Source organism: Crassostrea angulata, unplaced genomic scaffold (assembly GCF_025612915.1).
Source record: "Crassostrea angulata isolate pt1a10 unplaced genomic scaffold, ASM2561291v2 HiC_scaffold_266, whole genome shotgun sequence".
Lineage (NCBI taxonomy): Eukaryota > Metazoa > Mollusca > Bivalvia > Ostreida > Ostreidae > Magallana > Magallana angulata.
In genome coordinates, this window is record NW_026441819.1 from 12,723 (window position 1) to 39,717 (window position 26,995).

At 33.3% G+C, this 26,995-nt stretch overlaps 1 protein-coding gene and 1 pseudogene across 1 annotated transcript; one reads left to right on the top strand and one right to left on the bottom strand.

Moving 5' to 3' along the window:
• Positions 1–1,234: 1,234 nt before the first annotated feature.
• Positions 1,235–24,651, bottom strand: LOC128169968 (uncharacterized; annotated as a pseudogene).
• Positions 24,652–24,672: 21 nt separating this feature from the next.
• Positions 24,673–26,871, top strand: LOC128169969 (uncharacterized protein K02A2.6-like). The gene has a single exon (XM_052835983.1). It carries the CDS (start codon positions 24,673–24,675, stop codon positions 26,869–26,871), a length of 2,199 nt encoding a protein of 732 aa, XP_052691943.1.
• Positions 26,872–26,995: the final 124 nt, after the last annotated feature.

Genomic DNA, 26,995 nt, shown 5'->3' on the forward strand with positions numbered 1-26,995 from the left:
AAGCTTCAAAATGTCTTTATTTTGCAATCTAGACGACACAATCAGAAAAAAAACTTTATAGAAATTTCTCTCTACTGTTCTGTTTAAAAGATACACAAAAAACAGTTTATTTCTTTAATTTATGTGGTATGGGACATCTCCATGTCGTGTTAATCGAAATTAATTATAAAATGAAGTGTATTTATATAAGTAGTTTCTTCCCCAATATTGTCCCCTAACAGCGTAGCGCAGTTGGTTAGATAAGAATCTGTAAATCATGAGTTCGAATCCCGCCGTGGGCTTTAGATTTTTTACCTCTGTTATTTACCTCTAATAGTTTTAAAAGCTATTTTTCATTAAATATTGTAGAATTTGAAAATTCTAAACCGGTAAAAGCATTGTAATTATAATGTACTTTAATCTACATTAATATCAACAGATGTCCAACACCACCTTACTGACTATATAGTTATATAACAAAATGTTATTGCACCTATGCTACCTGCTAATTAGAATGGGGTTTTTTTCTCAAACGCTGTATAAAATATAAAGGTACACAGTTAAAATATATACTGCATGAACTATTAAAAAAAAACAAACAAACAAAAGGAAATTCAATGAGCAACTTTTAAAAAATATTTGTTAATATGAGTAAGAATTGGCACAACTAGAACGATTTAATCTGACGCGATACTAACAGCCGCATTTAATGGTGCAATGCCATATTATTCAGGATGCACAAATTATAGAAATATACGGTAACATTAAGTATACGGTATCACACCGATAGGCGATCAATCAAAATGAACTTGGTCAATAGTTAATTCATATATACTTCAGAATAATTTTTTACTTGACTTTTACTTTTTAGATCTTACTTTTCTCAATTAAAAAAAAATATGTTGTTCCTCTGAGAAGGATATTTGCTGTATTTTGTTCAATGATGATTATTTTCATAGGGACTACTTCTTGTAATACAGGAAATCCACTTTCTTTGGAGTGTGACGTCTTTTACAAAAACATAGGAAAACACGTCGTTTGGAGGTTTGTTGTCAGATATTTTGAGAAAGTGCCGCATCATGTGCCTTTTGTTTGGTGTCAGCTGATGTGATAGGGAGCAAATAATATTTCCTTCGAACATCTTGTCATGAGAAGAACAAACTGATTTTTAAGACTTTTTTACCTCTATTGTGTTACATGTATAGAGTGAAATCAATAACAGGTGTGTACCTTGAAACATAAATAATTATGATAATTATACGGATACACCGAACACGTCAACTTCACAAAGAGTGAGTACCGAGGTTGTCTTGGATATCTTTACGAATCTCCCCTGTGGTGACGTCGGACAGTTGATGACAACCAGCTGTGACGCAGTACCGGGACCAGCAAAGACACCACAGGGAGTGTTGAGGTCTGATTCAGTCAGCCCTACAGTGACGGAAACATTTCGAAGCCAGTTTGAATAATCTAGAATAGTGAAAAAACATTGTAAAAGAAAATAACATTTCAAGAAATGCATTTTTCAAATTTTAATAATTTATTTTCTCGTTATATTATTATTATGCGTGTTATATAAGAAATATGAATGACTTTACAAGGAACAAATTTGAGACAAATTAAACTTGATACGTAATAAAATTCTTCCTGCAAAGAAAACAAGAAACTAAATGATAACGTTTACATATGTACGCTAAAGATTCGATGATTTTGTCAAAATGATAGAGCATTACTGAAAAGCTAGAAAAGTCACATTGTATCCATACATGATATTTCTATTTTGCTGTGCTGATACTTTGTACGCTTACCTTCACCACTGTCTATTCCTCTGTTGAGTATTCTGACAGATTTGATGGAATAAACAGTCAGTAGATCCACCCTCCACCAGGGATTGGTGTCGTTTTCAGCTGTGTGTGTACACTTGTCTTTGAATATGTCTGTACCTCGATTGCCATCCACTGCATATTCAGCCCCATAGGCCCCAAGTGTTGACGACTGTTTCGTATGTTTGCGCAATGCAAGACCTAGCAGAGCTGTCAACGATATTTCAGATGTGTGGAAGTAGAGCGGATGATTTTTAAACGTTACATAGATCAACATTTACATTCAACCCCACCCCCAAATTCAAAACACATACCCCCTTGGACATGAAATATACAATCTACATAATTATGAATTTAGTAGTGATGATTCCTTGGTAGTAAAGATGTTTTTTAACATTATATGCATTCAAACAGGTGACCATTTTGACCCCACATTACAGTCAACACCCTTAACCGGAGGAACATGAAATATTGAACTTTTATAGAGCTTTTTCCAGTCTACATATTCATAAACTATGTCTTTAAAGAGTGGAAAAAAGCTTTTTGTCAAATTTTAGCTTCTAATATTTCCATTAATACAAGAAATGAACAGACAAAATTTAGCATTTTTGAAACAATAACATTGAACTTCCTCAATTGACCTTGGGTCAAGGTCATGACACACCCTTACGTCATAAGCAATATTTGTGTGAAGTAAGAACATTCATTGCTTCTCCATAAGGAAGATATGGACCGGACACGAATTTTGCATTTTTTTTTGCCAGTGACCTTGACCTTGCCCGGATGACCTTATGTCATGGTCACGACACATACTTATGTAATAAGCAATCTCTGTGCGAAATAAGATCCTCCAATGTTTCTCAATAAGAAAGATATGGACCGGACACGAATTTTGCATTTTTTCTGCCAGTGACCTTGACCTTGCACGAATGACCTTAGGTCAAGGTTATGACACACCCTTAGGTCATAAGCAATCTTTTTGTGAAGTAAGAACGTCCGATGTTTCTCCATAAGAAAGATATTGACCGGACACGATTGCACAGACGGACGGACAAGGTGATTCTTATATACCCCCCCCCCCCCAACTTTGTTTTGGGGGTATAATAAGGCAAACATTCCATTTCATTTACACACTTTTTTTATAGCATATCGCAAAACAACAATTGTGCAGTAAATGTATTGAAATTGCTTAAAAGTACGACGAAAATTGAAGCAAAAAACCTCTTTTTTTTCGTTATATAACTAAAACCAGATAATGGAGTCTTCCTTGCTTGTTCATATTTAGTTATAAATTATTGAATATAAAGAATTAGGAAGTTTTATGATAAAAATTCAACATTTTTTGTAATTTTTAATTAAACAAATTGACTTGCTAATATTAAAGTATTAATTAGCTAATCACAATCAGTAATAAGCAGTACATTTAAAATGATTTTGGTGAAAATGCCAGACGGTGAATCTGTCAATGAAGGTTAAATATTCAAAAGATTTAACAGGAGAAGTGAGTAACACATTGTAGATTTTAAAAGCTTATTCTTTGGATAAAATGTCCACAGGGAGAGTGTCTTTCTCCCGTGGGGATTGGAGATGCAGGTTGTTTTAAATTAGCCACCCTGGTTTTGTTTATCTATGAAAGCATATATTGTTATACACATAAAAAGTTATATAAGTAATCAAATATGTTGAAATTATTTTTATCAGTCATGCCCCTTTTTAAAGTAGATCCAGTGTTCTGTGACGTCACACTTTTTTGTAAAACTTTGAATTCTTTAAAAATTGTGCAGGATAGTTTTATTTATTTTATGTGAATATAATCACATGGATGTAATTAGAATTATTGGTAGGTTCAAGATATTTTCGCTCTTAATTTTAAACTAAATTTCCAAATTTTTATATATTTTATCTATGCAAAGGGGAAATAACTCTTTCTGACTTTTCTCTCAGTTGTATGTCTAAATGCTATAGTTTTTCTTATTCCAACGATTAATTTTAAAATATTTTTGTAATTTTAGTTTTCTGATAAAGTTGACATTAAAATTAAACAAGAAAAACAAATTTCTGCCTACAAGATTTTACTTTTAACAAAAAAAAATACATTTTTCTAATGCTAAAATATGCTTTAGTTTATGTTTATCTGGCATCTCAAAAAGTGTGATGACATGTATATTTTTTCTAACAATTGATTACATTTAAGTCTATTAAGTCGAAATCAGTTCAGTTTTTCAACTTTCCTCAGAGAATTTTACGAGCATTGAGCTACCTTAATATCAGGTCATGCACTTCATTACGGTCATTATTTTTTCACCAAAAATTGTTAGCCTCATAGTCCTATTTAAAATATTTCTTGCATGGAGGTGGTGGTCATTACAATATTATTTTTCTACTCCATTATGAAACTTAATGCAAATATGAGACTCCTCGACAAATGTTTGTATAAACAATCATACTTAAATTACTATTGCTTTTTGTTGTAATAAGCTAGATTATGCATGTTTCTTTTTAACGTAATGGGGATTTTTTTTAATTGGTCTGGAAATAAAATATATGCATGCGCCGATACTTTATGTTGCAGCAAAAATCATATCAATGAAACAAATATATCGATCACTTTAAGAAATAGGGATCACTGTTTAATCATTTTTATTTTATATTATCTCAACAGACTTGCATTGTCTGTATAAAATAATCGACATTTAACCCACCTCGAATACAATGGACTTTCTTACTGGACAGCGTCACACACTGATCGTCTGAGGAGCACGCCAGACATTCCTGGTTCATTTCTGTTACATTTACAGTCTACAAAACGGTCACAGTTGATTATAAAAGCATGTTATATATGGGTATCTGTTGGGTTTGATTTCATAATTTTAATAAGAAAGTTTGCGATTATCAATCGCTTATGTTTTATTTAAAGATGTTCCTACAATGTATCTTATGTTGCTGTTGATAAAACACACCATGTCAATATTCACAAGTAAAAAAGAATTTTCATTCATTTATTCCACCATTTACTGGCTTCAATTAGCGAGCGATGGACTATACAGTACATGTAGGTCTTAAATGGTATTGTAACTAAGCCTACCTGGGATTTTGGTTAATCGGTGCATTTTAACCCTGAGAAATCCTTTTTCGTTTTTTATTTTGCAAAATCGCTTTATTTATTTTTATGATAGTTATATCTTTTATTCATTACCGTTCTAATTACTAATAACTTACAAGTTTACAAGATGCAAAAAAAAAAAAAAAAAAAATAAAAATGGGTATCTAAAAAGCTATGATTTAAACAAACTAGCCTTTTAACTATCTAAGGGGTTCTTGCACAAAAGTTTCAGCTTTTTTGGCCAAATCATTCTCCTGAAGAATATTTTTTTCATATCTTGTAAATTTACAAAAATGCTTTATTATTCCCCCTTAAAAATAAGGAGCCCGTTTTTCTAACAATCTTGAATTCCTAAGGACGTATGATAAAACAAGCAATATTATAAATGTATGACCTTAAAAAAATTGTCATTGATACTTCGTATTATGAGCATTTCTTCCGTATTATTGACCAGTCAAAAACAGAAGAGATAAATCAATACCTGATTGAGTTCAATTCTAACATAGTAAGGATTGGTTTCCGTTTTGTCGATGGCCGACACGAGTTCACACAGCAGTTCCTGTTTCCGGTAGTTGACTCCCCGACATAGCTTGGGTCTGTGTCTACATTCCCGGACACACTGCTGTTGTCCAATGATCTCCAACACCTGGACAATGGGACCACGATACCTCTCACCTTGAACAACCGCAGATGTTACTCCCTCGTACAATGATACAGCACACAGCAGTACTGTTGTGAATGTCACTTCATTCAAATATTTACTAATCAGAAGATGAACCATTCTGTGCTTGTTTTAGACTTGTGTATACAGTTAACTGATTTTTTTTTTGTTTTCTTTGCTTTACTTAAACAATTACACTCTGTAATTGTCCCACCAGTCTATTACGTTTATCTTTTTCGCAGCAAAAATATAAATTAAAATTGAATGAATTTCTATTAATGAACTTTCCTTGAAAAGCTTCTAACAAAATTAATAATTTATGTTAAAAGTATCTCAAGAATAACCGTCTTTGAACAAAGGAATCGACAACAAATTCAGTTCAAAGAATGACTACGTCGTAAACAGAATGTGATATTTAATCAAATTACTTTGTTCTTTTTGATATTTCTACATAATTGAAAATCAATCTCTCTTTTAACTGCTCAATTAACTTCTGAATTCAAGATCTACTGGTATTTCTGAAAATTGTAAGACATCGTTGCCATCTTCCGTATAATCAGTGTACCCTTCTGTTAATTCACTGTACATCTACTGTACAGAGGCACTGTACTCTACAGGACACCACTGTACCTACCGACTGACCAGCACTGTACCCAACTGTACGAGAAAGAGCAAACTTCTATTTTTTTTAGGAGGGGGGGGGGGAGGTTCTATAGCATTAAATTATGATTTTTTTTTCAGTACACCATCTCATAACTGCAGCGGTGTGTGCATACAAATTAAGTAAATCGCGTTAGCGCGTTATGAAAATTTGTATGCACACATCAATGAAGTTATGAGACTGTATACTTCAAAAAATCATGATTTAATGCTTTTATTTACATTTTTTTAACGTCATGCCTTGTCTACAAATGAGATTTATAGCTTAAACTTCCTATCTTATCCTAAGGGTAAGTTCATATTAATGGAAGAGCCACAGTAACAGCCACAAGCATGACCTTTGATTTTCGCTTGCGACGTTGCAGTTTACAGCGTTCAACGTTTGTGTCGTCATTATAAAACTCGTTATTTTAACTTCTGAGTACCCGCTGTGTATTACAGTGTTATAACTGCCGTAGCTTTCAACACATTTTACAAGCAACAAAAAAAACAACAACAAAAAACAAAAAACAAAAAAAAACACGTGGAGTGTAAATATTATTACATAAGCAGATTTAGAATTTTTTTCGGGGAAGTGCAACATGGGTATGTAAATTACCCCATCCCATAGATCAGTTCATGTATTAACAATCAGAATTCAGTTAGCACTCATGATATACAACCTTTAAAAAGGACAATTATTGTGCGATTTAAAACTAAATGAGTTTTGTACTATAAAGTAAATTCAGTAATATTAATATTACTTTTTAACAATGAAAAAACATTTTATTAAAGAATTTTTAAAATAGAAATTGAAGATAATCGTTCACTCCTGACTTCAAGCGTATATAGTAAAATCTATGTCATATTTTCGTTGTTAGTCTTTTTTGGTTTAAAATCAACTAGTTGACTATATTTGATCTACACATTTATAAGCGAATAGACGTGTCATTGGACTTTTATGTCATGGTCGACTGGCAAACAGTTATCATCAAGTCATTTTCACAGTAACGACTGGACTGGCAGCTTAACAAATGCAGTACACATTTGACTGAACGTGCCACTCCCATACAAATCGCAATTTATTTTAATTTTCCAGCGGTGTCTTATATTTCAACAAGTGTCCCTGTAAAAAAAGGCAGTCAAGGACAATGCAAAAGAAATCTTATATCAATTGTTATATAATTATATAAAGTGTAGTGTAACAGTAATGTAACAGTTGAAACATGCATTTATTTTTCTCAGCGTGTTTATTGAAACTGCACATGCCATAACCGACTTTATGTGTATACTACCCGTGTGATACACCCTCGTGCGGGTATGTTAAGGCTTCCTACAGCGATGTATAGAAGATCATTTGTCTGTACTTCATACGATATGACGGTATAATTAACTTTGACATCACAATCTGCATTTCATTCGATAGTACTCAGGGAATGTAACGTAACGTTGATATTGAAACATTAATTAAAACTTCGTGTTTCATTTACATAGATTTTTCCATTAATAATAATGTAGACTATAGAACTCAATAATATTGATGATAAGTATCAATTAGTCGACAGATTATATGAGCTAAGTATATGAATATAAGTATGCTTACAAGGTACTGATTTAAAAAAAACTGCTTTCGTACTGATCAAATAAAGTATCTAACATTGCTGGGAATCTATCATCAGTGTAATGATACGGAATTTATCCGTCCGTGTTTTGAATTTTACGTTGTCCCTGTTCTGTTTGTTGTGTACATCCGGGAAGACCCCCGCATTTGTTTATAGGCATAATTGCCATCCCTGTGCTGTATACAGGCCCAAAGAGTAAGTATTTCTTATGCAAAATGTCAATCACTATCTAAATATTGTATATGCGAAGTGTCATTCTTTGTCAATCCTTTATTTTTGCATAATTGTTGTAAATCATATAAAAGTGCACAAACGCACATGGAGTTGACATCATGTAAAATCTGGATAGGATATTTTATGAAACATTATTTTGGTAACAATTTTGATTATATCAAGTCAAAAGGTCAAGCGATATAAGTACAGTATAAATATTAAATGTAATTTGTTTAAAGGTCATAAAACCCCCTTTTCGTGTATTTTTTATAATTTGGCATAATGTATATCATGGATTGGCCATTGTATAATTTGTGAACTGTTTATGAATTGTCTGTTTTATGTAATTATTTGTAAGACGGCTTGTTTTCTTTTTGTAGCCTCTTACCCTCATGACAGAGGAGGCCAATAAACCTCTTTAACAAAGAATTGTTGAAGCTTGTTTGTGCACAATCAGTATAAAGTTTAAAGCTTCTACAATTATTCCTACCAGTCAAAAAAGGTCGTTCTTTATTGACTCCATGGTTATAAAACATGATAAAACCCAACCTGTTTGATTTGGTATTTTTAATAAGAGAAATTCAATATAAAAGATCATAAAAAGCATGCATGTAGTGTCAAAGATATGTAACATTTAGTCTAATGTGAAACTCCAAGAGTAAGTTTTGGTATGATCTCTCACATCTATAAGGAGTGAACCTAAAAGGGTTGAAACGCGCCAACATTAAGCATAATACGTTATCGTATTAGACAAGAATTTATCTATGATATTAATAAGACGGAGAATCCAAGCACGACAACTTCACATAGACTGAGGGTCTCAGTTGTCTTGGAGATCCTACGAATCTTCCTTGTGGTAATGTCGGAGAGTCGATGACGACCAACTGTGACGCGGTACCGGGACCAGCAAAGAAACCACAAGGAGTGTTCACATCAGACTCCGTCAGCCCTACAGTGACGGCAACGTCCCGAGGTGGGTCTGACACATCTTAAAAGATTAAAAACAGATAAACTTACAGAAACATTTAAAGCACTATGATATTCAAAGATAATGTAGTTTATTCATTATATTACTCATATGCACGTTGTATTCTTAGAAAAATAATTACTACACAACGGAAACATTTGCAATTAAGTAATATTTGAATGCAATAAAAATATACTTGCAAAAATAATTCAAAAAAAACAGAATGGCAAATAAAACGGGTTTTTTTTTCGTTTATCAATAATTTTGTATAAGTTTTTGACATTTACCGCAAAGTAACGAGGACTATGCCGTGTCCATCCTTTAATTATGATTTAGCAATGTCGTTTCTCTGTAAGCCTACCTGATAACGTCACTATGGAGACTTACTTCCTCCTGCGTCTATTCCTTTGTTGAGTATTCTGACAGATGTGATCGTATACACAGTCAGTAGATCCACCCTCCACCAAGGCTTTGTGTCGTATCCTCCTGTGTGTGTATACTGTTCTTAGAGAAGGTCTGTACCTCTGTTACCATCTGCTGCCAACTCAACTCCATAGGTATGAAACGTTGAAGACTGTTCGGTTGGTTTACCCAATAAAGTGCTAAGAGAACTGTCAACAATATTTGGTGATAGTGTGAATAAAATACAAAGTGATACAGTTTATAACAAAACGAAGAAAAATTACTTGAAATAACTGTTCATTAAAATGTACTTTCATTCAATGTCTGCAATGCCAAATTGAGTTTCTGTTAGAAATTTTAAAAACTTCATTTCATAATAAGATGCTAACTCTGTTATTTATGTCGAAACTAATTTGACTATTATTACTTGAAAATTTAGTTACTTTCCATTATAAATAGGTATACTGAAATATCATGCGATTAAACTCCAACCGACCTTTACAGCAAACACTAAGAAAGTAGTTTTCTCATGGTCTTAGTTGTCCAATCCTTTTATATTATTATTAAGTTTATTGTAATGAGTAGAATCTGTTCTGCAAGAAATATAAATTAAATGATATTGATATAATTTTGCATTGTTTATGGTTTAAGCTGATACAAAAATAAACCTAAAGCACAACAGAGAACATTCGATCTAATTTCCTTAATTGTTTTCTTCAAGACTATTTTGGCAGTACTGAAACAAAGGCAAAATGTATGTGGTAGTCAAAATAATTTTCATGATTTCTGTTGGTTCGTTTATAATTTTTTTGTACGACAATTATATGACACACAATTTAAACATATTGAGAAAAAGCTTTAAAATCACACCAGTTGTCATATGTCAAATTCTGCGAACTCATAGAGATTTAATGCAAGCAGAATAACATCAGTATTAAGAAGTTAAGGACAATTAATATTTTAGTATTATCATTCCTTGTTACTTGTAGCTCAAAACAATGACGCTTTTAATTTGTGAAGCTTCAATGCCCTTTGTGAATAAGCATTAAATGGTAAAAGGAATATTCGATAAATAAACAGTAAGTTGTGTCGTTTCTATTAAAGTCTAGTCATTATACAGTTTCTGTTGTTGAACAAAGGCTTTTAGAAGTAAATGCTTTTAAATATCATACATAAAACAGAGAAATAAGTGAGGCATGAAAAACAATTTGTTTTAGAAATTAATCAATACAACTGTTGTTAACATTATTTTTGTAAATACTTCATGATATCCCCCGCAAGCGTGGAAATATATATTTTACACATTAATATTTTTAAATGCTGTTTTTTTTTCATTTTTGTATATTTTACGGGATACCCTGAATGCATTATTATGACGAAAGTATTAGTTCAATCGTTAAAAGTATATAGAAACAATCAACATTCCTCGTGATTCAAATCAATACACACCTCCAGTTTTGTTTTTCATCTTCTCAACTTCGTATCTGTTTGTCTCGCTGTAAACGAAATGGTTCTTTGGGTAGTTGGATGTATCAAATAACTCTTTATTTCAAGCCATGTCTTGATACAAATCTTCCGTTTGAAACTTGTAAAACCAGCAAAGTTGCCCTGTTACTATATTGTTTCTTGACATAATTATCCATAATTAAATTGATACATGAATAGTGTTGACAGGTCTAAAACAGTCATTCCCGTGTTAATTGGTTTGTTAAGTAGCAATTTAACCTCCTTGTTTTTTACACCAACCGAGTGTTTGTTAAAATAGTGAAATTTCCAGAAATTAGCTTGGCTACCCATTTCCGTAAACCCTTTTGGTTATTGACCAATTTGAAATTCATCCTATTTTATATATTTTCCATCGTTTTCCTAAGAATGGGAAATAAACTTTATAATTAGAGAAAAGATTGTTGTCCTAATATAACAGAAACAAGTATTATAAACGTGCATCTAATAGATTTAATTCATGACAGTGTGTATGAAGATTAAAAATTTAATCTACGGTCAATCTGTAGCGTCATAAATAGGTCAATCACATGTATGTTTGCAGGATATGCTAGTTTTCTACATAATGTGTGCTGAATGCATGAATTGCTCAGAACCCTAATATTGTCTCTTTAAGCTGAACACCACTCGTAAATTGTTACCGCCACACAGGTACCTGGTAAATGAACCCTTCGATTTCGTTACACCGGATTTCCAACTGAAACTCGTCGCTGACGTATCGTATTCCTTTCGTGGTCTTTGGATTTTATGCATTTAATTCTTATTTTATGTGCATATGCAGTTTGTTATTATATTTGGACCAGTTAATTTGGTGATAGTATTCTCTTGGCATGAAAAAAGTGCGTAAAGCTTTATATTTTTATTTCGATCGAGTAACAAGGCGAGGCAAAATGTATGTCCACACAGGTGAGACCTCTACAGCGAAATAGTTTAAACTGAGAAGAGGTCTGCAGCTTATAAAGGGGTTGTAGGGATAACGGTGGTAAGAGAGAAATACGGCGAAAGTGCATATTTACGAGCAAGTGTTCAGCTTTAAGGAAATTGAGGAAATGTGTAATTTGGTGTCATATTTGAGTTGATTATGTACTTATTATCATTTTGTTTTATTGTAGCTTTTTACCGAATTCAGGAATAAGTCATTGATAAGCTATCTGTCTTCTTGAGGCAGAATAGTGACATCGTGCAATACAAATTAGTTATTATTTCGGAGTTAATCTAACTGTTTTTATGTAAAATTTCACTGAAATAAACTTAAAAATATTTTTTTTATCTCTCAATTTTTCTTAAAGCTTAATTACTTCATTTAATGGAACTTCTGATCAGAATACTTGAATAAATAAGTTGTTGACATACACGAAATTGCGAATTCTAGGTAGTTTGAATTGACTCGAACGAGAAACAATTGTTGATGTTTTTTAACACAAACACTAGCCTAAAAATTCGAAGTTGAAAACATTGAGATACTTGTGGTGGAATAAAAGTCTGAAGAAACATTATTTCGGAACGTTCTTGTATATTAACATAACAAAAACGTTCTGTTTTAATTGCGTTGTCAGGATGAACTCTTTGATAGCTAACGTAATTTTTTGCAATTTAATAAAACTACAGAGGTATACGTTTTCCTTCATATTTGTAACTTTAATATTTGATAAAATCAATTTTATATCAATTTTTGGGAGTCGATATATTTATGTCGAAAGTACTAGCAAATCTTCGAAAATAGGTCACTGAAGCGTTGAAGGGAGGAGATCTGTCTAGCTGCAGGTCTGAAGCTTCTGGTCTGAAAAAAAAATCGGATGAACAACCTGGGAACTACAGTGCCACCGACTGAAAAATTGTATACTTATTGCGAATGTAAACGTGCGCTAGTATTGGAATAATTCTATGAACACAATTAGTACCATTAAATTCACCATGCAATTTTCTACTGATATCGTCTCTTTTAAAGCACCATTACCAACCCCGTAAAGAGAAGTGGTGCAGTTTGTTTACATGTAACTGGTGGCTCTCGATCTCGCTGAAAATTAATTTTCCGAGGTCGGTATAGCGTTCTCCGAAGAAAGTCTGAGGCAAGTAAGGAGACGATATCAGTAGTAAATTGCATGCACAATTTAATGATATAACTTATTTTCACAGAAGTTGCGTATAAATAAAATATTCAGTCCAAAACTATAACAGATTTTTGTGGGCAATAAATATACAATTTTTTCAATGGTTGGCACTGTAGCTCCCTGGTCGTCCATCTTAATTTATTTAAGACCGGGAGCTGAAGACCTGCAACTATGCTGTGTCGGACCGGAAGTATTTGATAAAACATCATTCGTTTGAAAAGCAAAGGCTTATCAGACGGATGGTATACTCTACACGTGATAAAATAGTTGATAAAAACGCTTTTCATTTGTATATCAACTACTTGCAGTTTTATAAATAAAAACAATTAAAGCAATCATTAGATAGAAAGTTTTATTACAGATGTAAAACTGAACATTCGGCTATTGAAAACCTCACCTCAACATATACTTAATTATTTGGTCGGAAAGAGAATCTTTTGGTTAAGACATCAGCAATAATAATTAGACAGAGTATCCAAACACTTCAACTTCACAAAGAGTGAGATACACAGAATAAAAACCAACACTAATTGATTCGAACGAAATTTGAACATGTTAATGCATATTAAGGTACATGAAAGATTCACAGTCAATATATCCAGTGTATGTAGTATTATACACGTAAATGAGATAAGATAGAGTCATCAAGCAACATGTCGAACATATGCATGTATACAATCAAATCATGCATATCTTTTACATTTAAAATTACGCGATGCTATGGTTATGATTTTAATGATATGCAATACTATTTTAAAATATGCTATACTAATATAATGATATGCTATGAAAAATTGAAATAAAAGGCTTAATGATAAAATGTGGTATGGTATGCTATGCCATTTGCACAGAAACGCCTCTTTATACAGAAGAGTTCAACACATTTGAATTAAAATGATAAGAAGCTAAAGCCCAACACTAATCTGTAACATTAACATTATTTCTCTAAAATATAATCATTTAAAAGCCAGTTAAATCATGCTGGATGCTATGTTATGATATGATGCAATCATGAGATTATATGTTATGGCATCGGATTCCAAAGCAGTGGTATAAGATTTCAGTGCTATGCTACATAGTATGCAATGGTGTATGTTGTAAAAGATTCATGTATGCCTGAACTGACTGAAAGCATAATTAAGACTTGTTTAGATGAATTAACATAACAAATTATCCGGGATGCACAAACAAATGCATGTATTTTTATACGGTAACTTTTCATCTATGACACCAAATAATTTGATGATTAGACGGGAACGCCAAACACGTCAACTTCACAAAGAGTGAGAGGCTCAGTTATCTGGGAGATCTGAACGAATCGTCCCCGTGGTAATGTCGGACAGTCGATGACGACCAGCTGTGTCGCAGTACCGGGGCCAGCAAAGAAACCACAGGGAGTGTTGACATCAGATTCTGTCAGCCCAACAGTGACGGTAACATCACGCAGCCGGTATGACAAATCTAAAATAAGTCAGTTTATGGTCATTTAGGATATGTACAGAACCCAACAACATGCTACTTCACTAGTTGCACGGATAAGTTCAGTTTGCTTTTTAAACAGAACGCTTTATTTTTTTCCACGGTTCTGTTTATAAAATACAGCTGCAAGCTTTGTGAATGGTGTGCTTGCTTTTACAATGAGATGGTCGTGGCCTGAAGCCTTTTACTTTTTGCGATAATGATTTTAAAAGTAACAAACATGTACATTATTACAGGGGAATATAATAATCTTTGTGAAAAAAAGGGCTTTTCACTCCTAAAGTCTAGACAGTTATCAACTGTATAAAGTTATACAACTCATTTTTTTCTATTCAGGTATTAATTCTATTATCACATGCACATGTTTCTATATGCAAGTCTAACCGAACACGCCATCGTATATTTTATCTGAAACGACATCTTGTGTACAGTCAGACATTTCGTTTTCCCTTCAGGCTACATGTATTTTGCATGTATGAACACATTTCTTTTGATATATACAATTAGTTCATAGCTTTTTTTTCATTTTATGGACACGTATTATATATTCACTGTATGCAATCGATTGAATATGCATTTCAAATTTAAAAAAAAACTACCTATTCTTGTACCGTATATTCTTGAATAACGTACACAGTAACGCTTTTCTGATGCCAGTGATCGGCCAGATGTGAAAATTTGTAATGGCTATGTGCGCATGGTTTTGTGCATTTAATTTTCAGGCATTCGTAAGTGCAAAGTTATAACTTTTTGTCTTGTGTTTTTATTTGAAATTAGCATCATTCTTTAAGTATATGAGTTGAAAAGTGTGGGGTTTTTTCTCACAATTATCATCTGTATTTTTTATGAGTATACAAGTTGAAAAGGTGATTTTATGGCCATAATTGGGTAAAATGCGGTATGGTGCTCACGAAAGCATCGTTTCCCAGTATTGTAAACTTCTGCATAATGCCGAAACAAAGTTAATATTCAAAGCTGCCATAACTTTGTTTCGGCAGGGCATCAACGGGAACATTTAAACAGTTTAAATGTTTTATTTGTTTTCAAAAGTTGTTTTACCCAATTAAAACTCCCAACATGCAAAATAAAGAGAAATGCATCATTGAAAAAAATGATACATTTCCTGAACCAAACCAGGAGCTATAGTTCTCCTATGTATAATAAACTCAAATTACAATTTTCTTTATTAGCCAACCCGCGTTCTTAGTTCCCCCGTTCCTATTATTTATGTATAACAGTGGAATGGACCTTTTCCGAATGGACATACAATGCAAACATACATGTACTATCGACCAAAGGTTAGTATGTATCAAACAGTGGATTGTTTTTTACTCTAAATTAATTTTTGGGAAAAATGAAATATTTTGAGGTTTTTTTTATATTTGAATTTTAAAGTTCCATGGGATTTTAGTTTGGAAAAATACACCCCACAAAAAGCCTTCACACAAACCCCATTTGTTTTTGCGATAAAGCATATATACAGCAGCCCAGATTAGAACTTAACATGCCTGATGCCAATTGTCGACAAGTACCTGTTCATATATTCTAACAACTACGTAATTTCATTAGTTAGCCTAAACAAATTGTAACCTTTAAATTGCAATGGGAAAATCAATGAGCACTTTTTAAGATTGGTCAGCTACGACAGTAAAAGATGTACTCTGTAATGTTTCAAACAGATTTTGTGATGGCAATGGAAGTTTTAAAACAACAAAAATATTTCAATCGCAAAACAATATTGAATAAATCACAAACAGCAAAATTTGCAATGTCATAATACAGCGTTCAAATATGGTATGCGGTTCTAGATGACGAACTCGTGATATTATGAGATCGAGTTTGACACCCAAAAATCTACAATCCTTCATTTCATGTATTAGACATGTACTTACAGCAATTGAATTCTTTAATTCTCAGGTAATGCTTAGCGAACTGATTCACGACCAACAAATTAGATTCTCAAACAACTAGCAACACGAGAAACAATTAAGAAATGCATGATTTAGTCCCAAAAGTGTTACAGAGCATGATGTCCGGAGAATGAAAATTCCCTCAAAAAAGTTTATATGAAACAATTATGGTGGTTTTGAGAAACAGTTTGGACAGTTCAAGTGTTACCTGTGTACGTATGACATTATATGCCTATCAGAATGTTTGATTCGTAAAAAACTTTGTAAAAGACGAAGGCTACAAAACATTCTTATTTCACAGAGAATCTAGATCCGTCCATACTGATAGAGGAGGAATTTTCGATTTGAAAAAACCTGAATATAATCTATCCAAGGATGCTTTCATACATGTTACATTTTTTTCAGTTTTTTACACTTTTTTGAAGTTTTTTTTATCTTTAAATACATAACTTTATAAATTTCGACCCCCATTGCGGTTAAACTCTACCCTGGTATCATGATTTTAATATAGTTAAATCTGCACTGCTTGAGAATGCTTCTACACAAGTAACAGTATTCTGGCCGATTGGTGTTTGATAAGAAGGTTTGTAACAATTTTTTTTTATTCCTATATTAAAATTTGACCGCCTCATTAAGGCATACTCCTACACAGGGAAAGTGGCTGGCACGATTTTCATGCGTGTTACTTTACGTTAGGAAATCATGCAAAAATCCGATGAAAAGTTTCTCATGCGAATATGTTCTCATGATATTTGCATGAAAATTGTATAATTTTGATGCGATTTTTTTGGGCACGTTTTACATGCAATAATATATTTAGTGTCAAAAATATATAAAAGTATGCTAAATTCACATGAAAATTGTAAAACTTTGCCATTACAGTAGTCATTCTTACCCACTGAGTTATATCCTCATTTTTAGAAGGTCAGTAAACATCAGGATTTTTTTATATGTATGGTACATACTGAATAGATTGGTTATCATTGTAGATGCATACTTTAAGTCTTATGTATTTTAAGTACAATTAAAGAGTTTGCGTGTACATGTATCAAACCTGTCAAATGCAGTTACTGAATTATATATAGTTAAATGTACAGCTATGAGATGCATTTATTTCTGTGCTAGACAATGAAAATTCGCTTAAAAATCTTGGCACTGTGATACACGTTTTCCATGATTCAAAGTGATACCTTTAATGTTATGATTTTCAATATACTTACGAGCGTATTCAAAATCTCATTTAATCCTATCCGAATATTCTGACTCTATAAACTGAGCTGATAAATTGTCCCATTCGTGTATGTCATCCGGTAATTGTTCACGCATTTATTTCTTTATCGTGTTACATTATTGCCAAATAATATCAATTATACAAGTTCTATTTGCAGAGAATACAAAAGAACAGATCAACATTTATTTTTTTGGGGGGTGGGGGGTTGACCATTTTAATTTCACTTATTTGATCAAAGGTAGGGACATAAAAACCAAAATAAAAACTTCAGTGTTCTCTTGATTTACTATATTTCGATTCAATTTACAATGTTTTTTTTACACTTACCTCCATATTGATCTATTCCTCTGTTGAGTATTCTGACAGATGTGATGGAGTACACAGCCTGCAGATCCACCCTCCACCAGGGATTGGTGTCGCCATCACCTGTAACTGTACACTTGTCTACAAGATGATTCGTTCCTCTGTTGCCATCCACTGCATTTGCGGCGTTATAGTCAGATTTTGTTGATGACTGTTTGGCAGGTTTACCTATTGCGATGTTCGGCAGAACTGTCAACGATATTACAAAAAATAGGATAGTGATAAGAAGATACTAATTACTATATTGATAGCTAAACTTGCTTTCATTGATAGAGCTGTCATTAAAAATTTTTGAGAATGGCTAAATGACTTGTATTCAACACATTTTAGCATCAGTATGATACATGTTGAACATTGTAACCTGGTTCCATATGAACAAGAGTAAGGATCGCAATGAAAACACCCAAATTTGATGAAAATATGCATACCTGACAATACACTTTATAAATTTTCACGGTAGGAATATTATTTCCTATAACCTAAGCTACTGTGTCATCGAACGTTGTGTAGCCGATAGGCCTCACCTACATTTTCTGAGCAGTTTATTTTCTGCAATTGACCTCCATTTAGAATTTTGCAACAAAGTAAATGTGGCAGGGGACAGTTTTTATTATACAATTCACTGAAGTCAGGGGATGTGTGTTTTCAAAACTTTGTAACTAAAATTTCTTCTATTCCCATTTAACACAGACACCTTTATTTCACTCCTTGTAAGGCCAATCACTATTATCTGTGGAAATTACTAGTTAGAATAAGTACCTTTTTCAGCATAGTGGTTTCTCTGAATTTTCAACCCTTTCATATTCGCCCAGTTTTTTTGATTTTTCAGTTTTTAAGTTGATTTCACGCAAAGCATTTACCTTCTATACCGAGCGCATGTTGCAACATCGCAAGGCAGAAACTTACTGTTTTATAGTCTACCATGTCCGTCCCATCCACCTAGTTTACGTGTTATTTAACCTCCCGTTTGTAATTTCATTATGTAAAGTCAACACAATAGTCATAGCCGCAAGATTTGTATTTTTCTTTTGCTTTTCATGTACTTTACATTAGGGGCCTTCATATTGCATATCAAGTTAACAAATAATATTTATTATTTCTGAGAGAGAGAGAAGGGGGGAGGGAGAGAGATATTACCTTCATTACAGAGGGCCCCTGTGAATCCATCTGCGCATGTACACTTGAAAGATCCATCGTTGTTACTGCATGTCCCCCCGTTGTGACATGGATCGTCCAGACATTCATTAATATCTGAAAGTTTAAGACTCAAACTATATTAACTCTCAGTTTCATAAGTCAGACATTGAAAGAAACATGGTATAAAAAAGGAGAATGAATATTACTGTCTTACAAAGCGCATTACAATTATTGTATAAGGAGAAATCATTATGTTATTCCACGTGTTTGAATATACTGACATTATAAACATAATCCATATTTAAACAATACTAATAATGCTCTAATATATATATTTCGAATTTGTCTGCTAAGAAGCTGTTTCTCATTATGAATAAGTTATTTCTCTTTATGTACGTAAATCTGTAATAGAATTTCTTCAGCGTCATAATTTATATTATATCATATAGCCCCGTTTCCAATAAAATAAATATAGATACATGTAACAAGCGTAGATATACATGTTCATGGATCCCTTTTTACAGCGAGAAATTTCACAAGAAAAACTGTTTTCTTAAAGATTTACCTGAGCTTCTTCTTAAGAAAGAAGGAACATATAATTGTACCAAAACTTGTTGACAATTTCGACATTTAAAAAATGTAGAGTTTAATACATTTCCTAGTACTTTACCTTTATTACATATTATCCCGGTCCATCCGGCGTCACATGTACAAGTGAATAAGCCGGGTGTGTTTGTGCATGTGGCTCCGTTAAGACATCGGTCATTCTTGCACTCGTCAATATCTTGAAATATTTTAATGATTACAATGAATTAATCAACTGCTAATTTTCTAAATGGGAACGTGGATGTTTGCTACATGCGTTTACATGACAGCCGATGCCTAACTTAGCCGATTAAGTATAACATAACATACTAGAGCCGGAATATCGATTAATAGTCTTGTTTAATGATATTTGGTTACCCTAATAATTTTGTGCATTTCACGTTTTAAAACTGATGGACAAGAAATGAATATCGATTTGAAAAAGAAGCAAGTCAAAACATTTAAAGCTTTGAATTCATTTTTCTTCATTTGATAATCATGTTAAACATTAAATACTTCAGTATCAAAGAAAGCAAAATCTTATTTGATGCTTGATACGTTGGCTTAAATTTAATACATAATATATATTGTATACAGGGAAATGTTCGCCCACGTTTTATTTTCGCTCCTTTTGCGCCCTCGTCAGCGGACGAATTCAAGACTGGGTGAATTCCAATATTTCAAATTATCTCGCTTTAATCACAACTGTGTCTGGGCAAATTCAAGACGGGGCGAAACCGTTTGCAATAAAAGGGGCGGAAATAACACAGGCGGAAATACCCCTGTATACAGTAACAGTATTACTCAATAAACATAATTTACTAATACGATATGTACAAGTAGTCAGCCTTTTATACCTGATATATATATATATATATATATATAGAGAGAGAGAGAGAGAGAGAGAGAGAGAGAGAGAGAGAGAGAGAGAGAGAGATTACCTTCATTACAGAGGGCCCCTGTGAATCCACCTGCGCATGTACACTTGAAAGATCCATTGTTGTTATTGCATGTCCCCCCGTTGTGACATGGATCGTCCAGACATTCATTAATATCTGAAAGTTTATGACTCAAATTGTATTAACTCTCAGTTTCATAAGCCAGACATTGAAAGACCGTCAACCATCTCAAAAATCCCTAAATCGAAATACAAACTCAAAGGAGAGCAACACGGACCTCAAAAAAAGATAGAGGTAGGATCAGGTGCCTAGGAGGAGTGAGCATTCTCTGCTGACCGGTCACACCCGCTGTGTGCTTTTTGTCGTAATCAGGGTAAAAACACGGAAAAGTCCGTAGACAATTAGGTGATTAATTATGGTCTAACAATTAGTATGAAAAACGTCAGTCAGCATGCGACCCAGTGGAAGATTGTATTTGCTCACAAGTTCGTTGTATCGACCATAGAACTTACGAAAAGATAACTTCAAATGAGACTGTTTGTAGTCCTGTTTTATCAACTTGTTTGTCAGGAGCTTGCCTCGTCTTAGAAACTGTTCACACGAAGAGCAAGCTCTTGCGAATCGAATTTACTGAGATAAAAAAAATTCCATATGCAGGTGATGAAGGTATATTGCTACTTAGTAAGAAAAGTTGACTCTAGAAAAATTGAAGGCTTTTTTTCATTTGATTATCATGTTAAACATTCAATACTTCAGTATCAAATAAAGCAAAAGCTTATGTGATAGTCTGTACGTCCTCTAAAATTTAATACATATTACAAGGGTTTAATGACAGCATCTAGTTTCATTTGAAAATCATGTTAAACATTCAATACTTCAGTATCAACTAAAGCTTTTAGTATCAACTAAAGCAAAAGCTGATGTCGTCCAAAATTTTATACATAATACAAGGGTTGATCCAAAAGTAATGTCACACTATACACCGCGTTTCAGACTAGCGCTGTATTGTATAAAAAATACATCAAAATTTTCGTTATCAAAATTATAATTAAAATTTGTATTAGATTTCGTTGAACACTTAGCAAGATATTGATGATAATAGAGTCCTTTACAAAAATTTAGATTATTGATAATCAAAATTTGTACATGACAACTATGTACATGACAACTAGTTGTCATGTACAAGTTTTGATTATCAATAATCTAAATTTTTGTAGTTGTCATGTACAAATTTTGATTATCAGTAATCTAATTTTTTGTAAAGGACAATAGCATGATATATACGTGACAACGCTGCGTCATGAATTTACGTCTTTTTTAAGTTTTGCGTTTATGTCTACAACATAATTTCAAAATTTGAAAAAGACCCAAATCAAAATATAGTAACATGTACACGTTTCATAAGTTTTAAAGGAAAAAGAGCAATGGTAAATTAATTATTTAAGACATTCGTATTTTAAAAAAAAAAAAGTATAAGCGATGTTCAGACAGAGGCTAATGATCTTCCATTTTTAATAGAAAATATAAGGTACTTTCGATAATATGAATTGATAAAAACCGACGACTTTTATCTTAGGAGAAAAAAAAAAAGATAAGACATTGTAAAAAGTACAGAAAACAAAAATGTTAAAATATTTAATACATGTGGATATTAATTAATGTATTGTATTTTTTCATGGTTTACGTATATCATTATTAAAAAAAATTGTCCTTTAAAAAGGTCATACATGTTTTTAGTGCGCAATTTTTTGCGAAGTTGTACGTGTTTTATTTCATGTTCGTGGGAATATTTCAATTGTCAATCATTTTATTTGCTAATATCACTATTTGTTTATTATGCATAATATCACTTTCACTGCGTTATTCTAAACTGTTGGCATTGCTGGTGCCGTGAATGTGGCTCAGTGAGAATAAAAAAAAAATTAGTAAACCCGTTTCATTTTACATTTTGTGTTATTGATCATGAAACCCCAAAAACATTTTTTGGTTTCATTTACATGCATTCAAAATACCATTTAATTATTCAAAACTTAAGTATGAATAATTTACCTCCTCACATATCATATTAGCATATTCACCTGTACAGACAATGATGTATTTCCACTCTCCGTTTGATTGACAGTTCAGCCGTCCTGAACCAGACTGGGAGTATCCGTCAGAACACGAGCCGTGTATCCTCCTGTGTAAACCAATGGCGTCCTCACGTCTTGTTTTACTCAAGTCTATTCCTTTTTGATCGGGTATTCCACAATCTTATGAATAAAGGCACATAATAAACAATGAAATCTTACACTGAAATGATTAATACCTAAGATAAGAGCCTACATTTTACTTTTACAAAAAGGTACGACAATGCTGTCAATTTTTCTAGTCTATTGTGATATTTTCTTCAACTGACAGTTAGTTTAATAAATATTTATATCCAACAATTTTAATTCCTCGATGTATTATAGTATATTGTGTTAAATTTTAAACATAATACTTGTCGACAAACAGGCTTTTATAGATTTTGTTTAGATGAGTTATTTTTATTTTAAAAAATAGCTCTCTTTGACACTTGAGTTTTTGTCAATATGAATAAGGAAAACCAATTGTGTACATTACCATATGTAGATATTTAATGGTATCTATTTGCATTAAAGCAAGTTACCGGATTATTTTACCTGACAAAACACATTCAAAGAATTTATCCTCGGAATATCTCTTGTGTTTACATGTCTGGTTGATTTCACAGGTTGAGCTCGAACAAGCTCCAGCCAGCTCCTACCAAAATGAAACATTGATGAACACGAGATTTTCCTGTAAATGTAACTTATTTAACCCACTCTCAAATGTTGAATGTTTATTTAAATGTACAGTTTATATGTATTGCGTGATAATTTCAAAAATTGTATGCAACAGAGTTATGAAGGTTTTAAAGTGGTCCGCTCAGATGACAAATTTTACAATATTGTTTTATTATATACCATTTTTATTACATTTTCCAAGAATATTCTAGTAGCCAATTCACATATCCTATTTCACTGTCAATTTGGTTGAGACTACCATTTAAAAATATCTCTTTTTTTTTGGCTATCAAACGGTTGATTTTGGATGCCACAGGAAATGAATAAACCTGGATTGATTTTCAGGTTCGTGTGTATTTTCGATGTCAACAAACTGTCTTGCATAAAAGCGGTTTAAGTTTCATACCATGTAGCCAATCCACAATATGTATTGACTTTTGCTAAACTGGTCGACAAATTTTATTGATTTTAGTTAAACATGCTTTACTGCGTCAAAATTTTGTAATCATCCAATTAATTTATGCATCAATCCTCTTGGTATCAATAAAATATAGAGACTACAAAGTTGTTTTATCAAATCGACTGCTCTCAGTACTTTGATGCTTTGACTAATTTTCTGCTAGCTGCGTCGACCTGCGTGGCTGCAATAAATGGCTGCCAAATTTTTATTGTTCAATGTGATGGTAGTTTTAATATTTTTGCATAAATTGTAAATAATTAAAGTGTCTGAATAATAACTTTCGAAACAGCAATAAAATTGTGCTGATTTCTGTACCACGTCATTTGGTTAGGTTCTCGCGTTTTTAATTGATACCTAAAGTGTACATCAACTGATTAATGTGTATGTAAGCTGAGATAAGTGCATATAAGCTGCAATATGGGTGATAAAAGGGTCGGTATCTAGTTTGTAAATTTAACCGAACTACATAGTCTTACGGGCCTGAGACGGTAGATAAACGTGTAGAATAATATGTGCATGTACTGATTATTGTGACATATTCAAAGTACAAGCTAATTACATAATCATTGTCAACCAAATGTTTTATTATATGGTAAAATGTACTATTATGTAAAACATATTTTTGAAGCTGAATATAATAAACAGTCTACACACACATGCGTTGTATATGACATGGTGTCAGAATTGGCTGCCAAAATCGGCCAGATACCCCGACCAAACGAAAACATCCTTCAAGGAAATTAAGTGTTCGACATTTACAGTGACCATTTGAAGTCATATTTCATGTCATTTTGAAAAGATGGCATCGGACAAGGAGCCAAATCCGAAGATGGCGTGGGAATCTCAGGACCTCCCGAGTGCATTTAAGTCATTCAAAGCTCACTGGGAATTTATGTTTGGTGGACCTCTCAAAGGGAAATCGGAGGAACAGCAGTGCAATTACCTGATGTTATGGGTAGGTGAAAAGGGCAGAAACATTTATTCGACTTGGAATCTGAAGGGTGATGACAAGAAAACTTTAAAAGTTTATTTTGACCGTTTTGAACAATATTGCAGGCCTAAATCTAATGTGATATATGCACGTTACAAGTTCAAGTGTCGCACTCAAGATGAAGAAGAAACTTTGGAACAGTTTTATACCGATTTGAAAGTGTTGTTCAATGACTGTGGTTATAATCCTGATATTGAGGATGAGATGTTGAGAGATCACATTGTGTTTGGTGTGAAATCAAAGAAAGTTCGTGAAAAACTCATTAGTGAAGGATCAGAGCTGACCCTACAGAAATGTACAGACATTGTAAGAACATTTGAGCTGTCACAGAAGCAATTGAAATCTATGAATTCATCAGGGGAAGATCCTAATGTGAATATGATTGTAAAGAAGAAGCCGCAAGCAGTTAAACCTCGCGCATTCAAGGCAAAACAGAAGAAGTGTTCCCGATGTGGATACGAACATTTCTATAAAGATAGATGTCCTGCTATTGGACAGTTGTGTAATTTGTGTCAGAAGCCTGACCATTTCGCAAGTATGTGCAAAACTAAAACACAGCCGTACTCCAACAAGCATGTTAAAACCAAAGAATATCATAAACAGAAGAAGAAAGTGAATATGGTACAAGAAATATCATCAGATACAGACAGTGAAAGTGACGAAGAAAGTGATACATCTGCTGAAATATTTATGGGCATGATACATGAAATTAACTCTGTAAATCCAGAATCAGACTGGACAGTTACCTGTAAAGTGAATGACCATAGTGTAACAATGCATGTGGACACTGGAGCCAAATGTTATGTCGTTAGCCGGAATGTTCTACAGCGCCTGAAATTCAGTGAAACAATACAGAGATCAGAAGCTGTATTGAAACGTTTCAGTGGACATACCATGAAATCCACAGGATTAGTAGTACTTCCATGCATTTTTCACCATGAAACATTCAACATTCCATTTGAAGTTGTAGACATCAAAACTCCAACAGTACTTGGATCAGAGACAAGTCAACAGATAGGACTAGTTCAGAAGATGTTTAGTGTGGCACAATTTGAAACAAAGGCCTCACAAAACCTAACCGAACAGTTGATACGCAAGAACTATTCAGATTTATTCATTGGTGTTGGTCGTTTACCTGGCAAACACAAGATACACTTGAAGGAGGATGTGCAACCAGTCGTCCATCCACCGAGACGTTTCTCAGTAGCACTTTGTCAAAAGGTGAAGGACAAACTTAGAACCATGGAGAAAGAAGGAATCATTGTTCGGCAGATAGAGCCAACTGAGTGGGTCAACAGTCTTGTTACAGTCATAAAACCCAATGGTTCAGTGAGACTTTGCCTTGATCCTAGAGATCTCAACAAAGCCATAAGAAGACCCCATTATCCTATGCTTACCATTGAGGAAATTGTCTCTCGCATGCCAAATGCCAAGTCCTTCTCCAAGTTGGATGCAACTTCCGGTTTTTGGCAGATTCAGCTGGACGAGGACAGTTCCAAACTTTGTACATTTAACTCACCACTTGGAAGATTCAGATTCTTAAGGATGCCATTTGGTCTCAACTGTGCATCGGAAATATACCAAAGTGTGATGTCACGAATGGTGGAAGACATTGACGGTGCTGAAGTCATAGTTAACGATATTCTTGTGTGGGGTGAAACTCTAAAAGAACATGACGAAAGATTAAAGAAAGTCTTAGAACGAGCAAGAGACTATAATTTGAAATTGAGTTCCGAAAAATGTGAATTCCGCAGAAAGGAAGTGACCTATGTTGGACATGTTCTCAGTAGTGAGGGACTCAAGGCAGATCCAGAGAAGATCCGGGCCGTGACAGAAATGACACCGCCAGCTAACAAAAAGGACCTAAGGAAATTCATGGGATTGATTCAGTATCTTGCCAATTTCTTCCAAACTTGTCTCAGGAATCGGCACCCTTACGGCAATTACTCTCTTAGGGTGTTGCATGGCATTGGGATGGAAACAAGCAGAAAAGTTTCCAGAAACTGAAGGAGATGGTAACCAATACTCCAGTTTTGACATATTTTGATCCTGAAAAACCAGTCTTACTTACCGTGGACAGCAGCTCAACAGGTTTTGGAGCAGCAATAATTCAAGATGGTAAACCAATTGC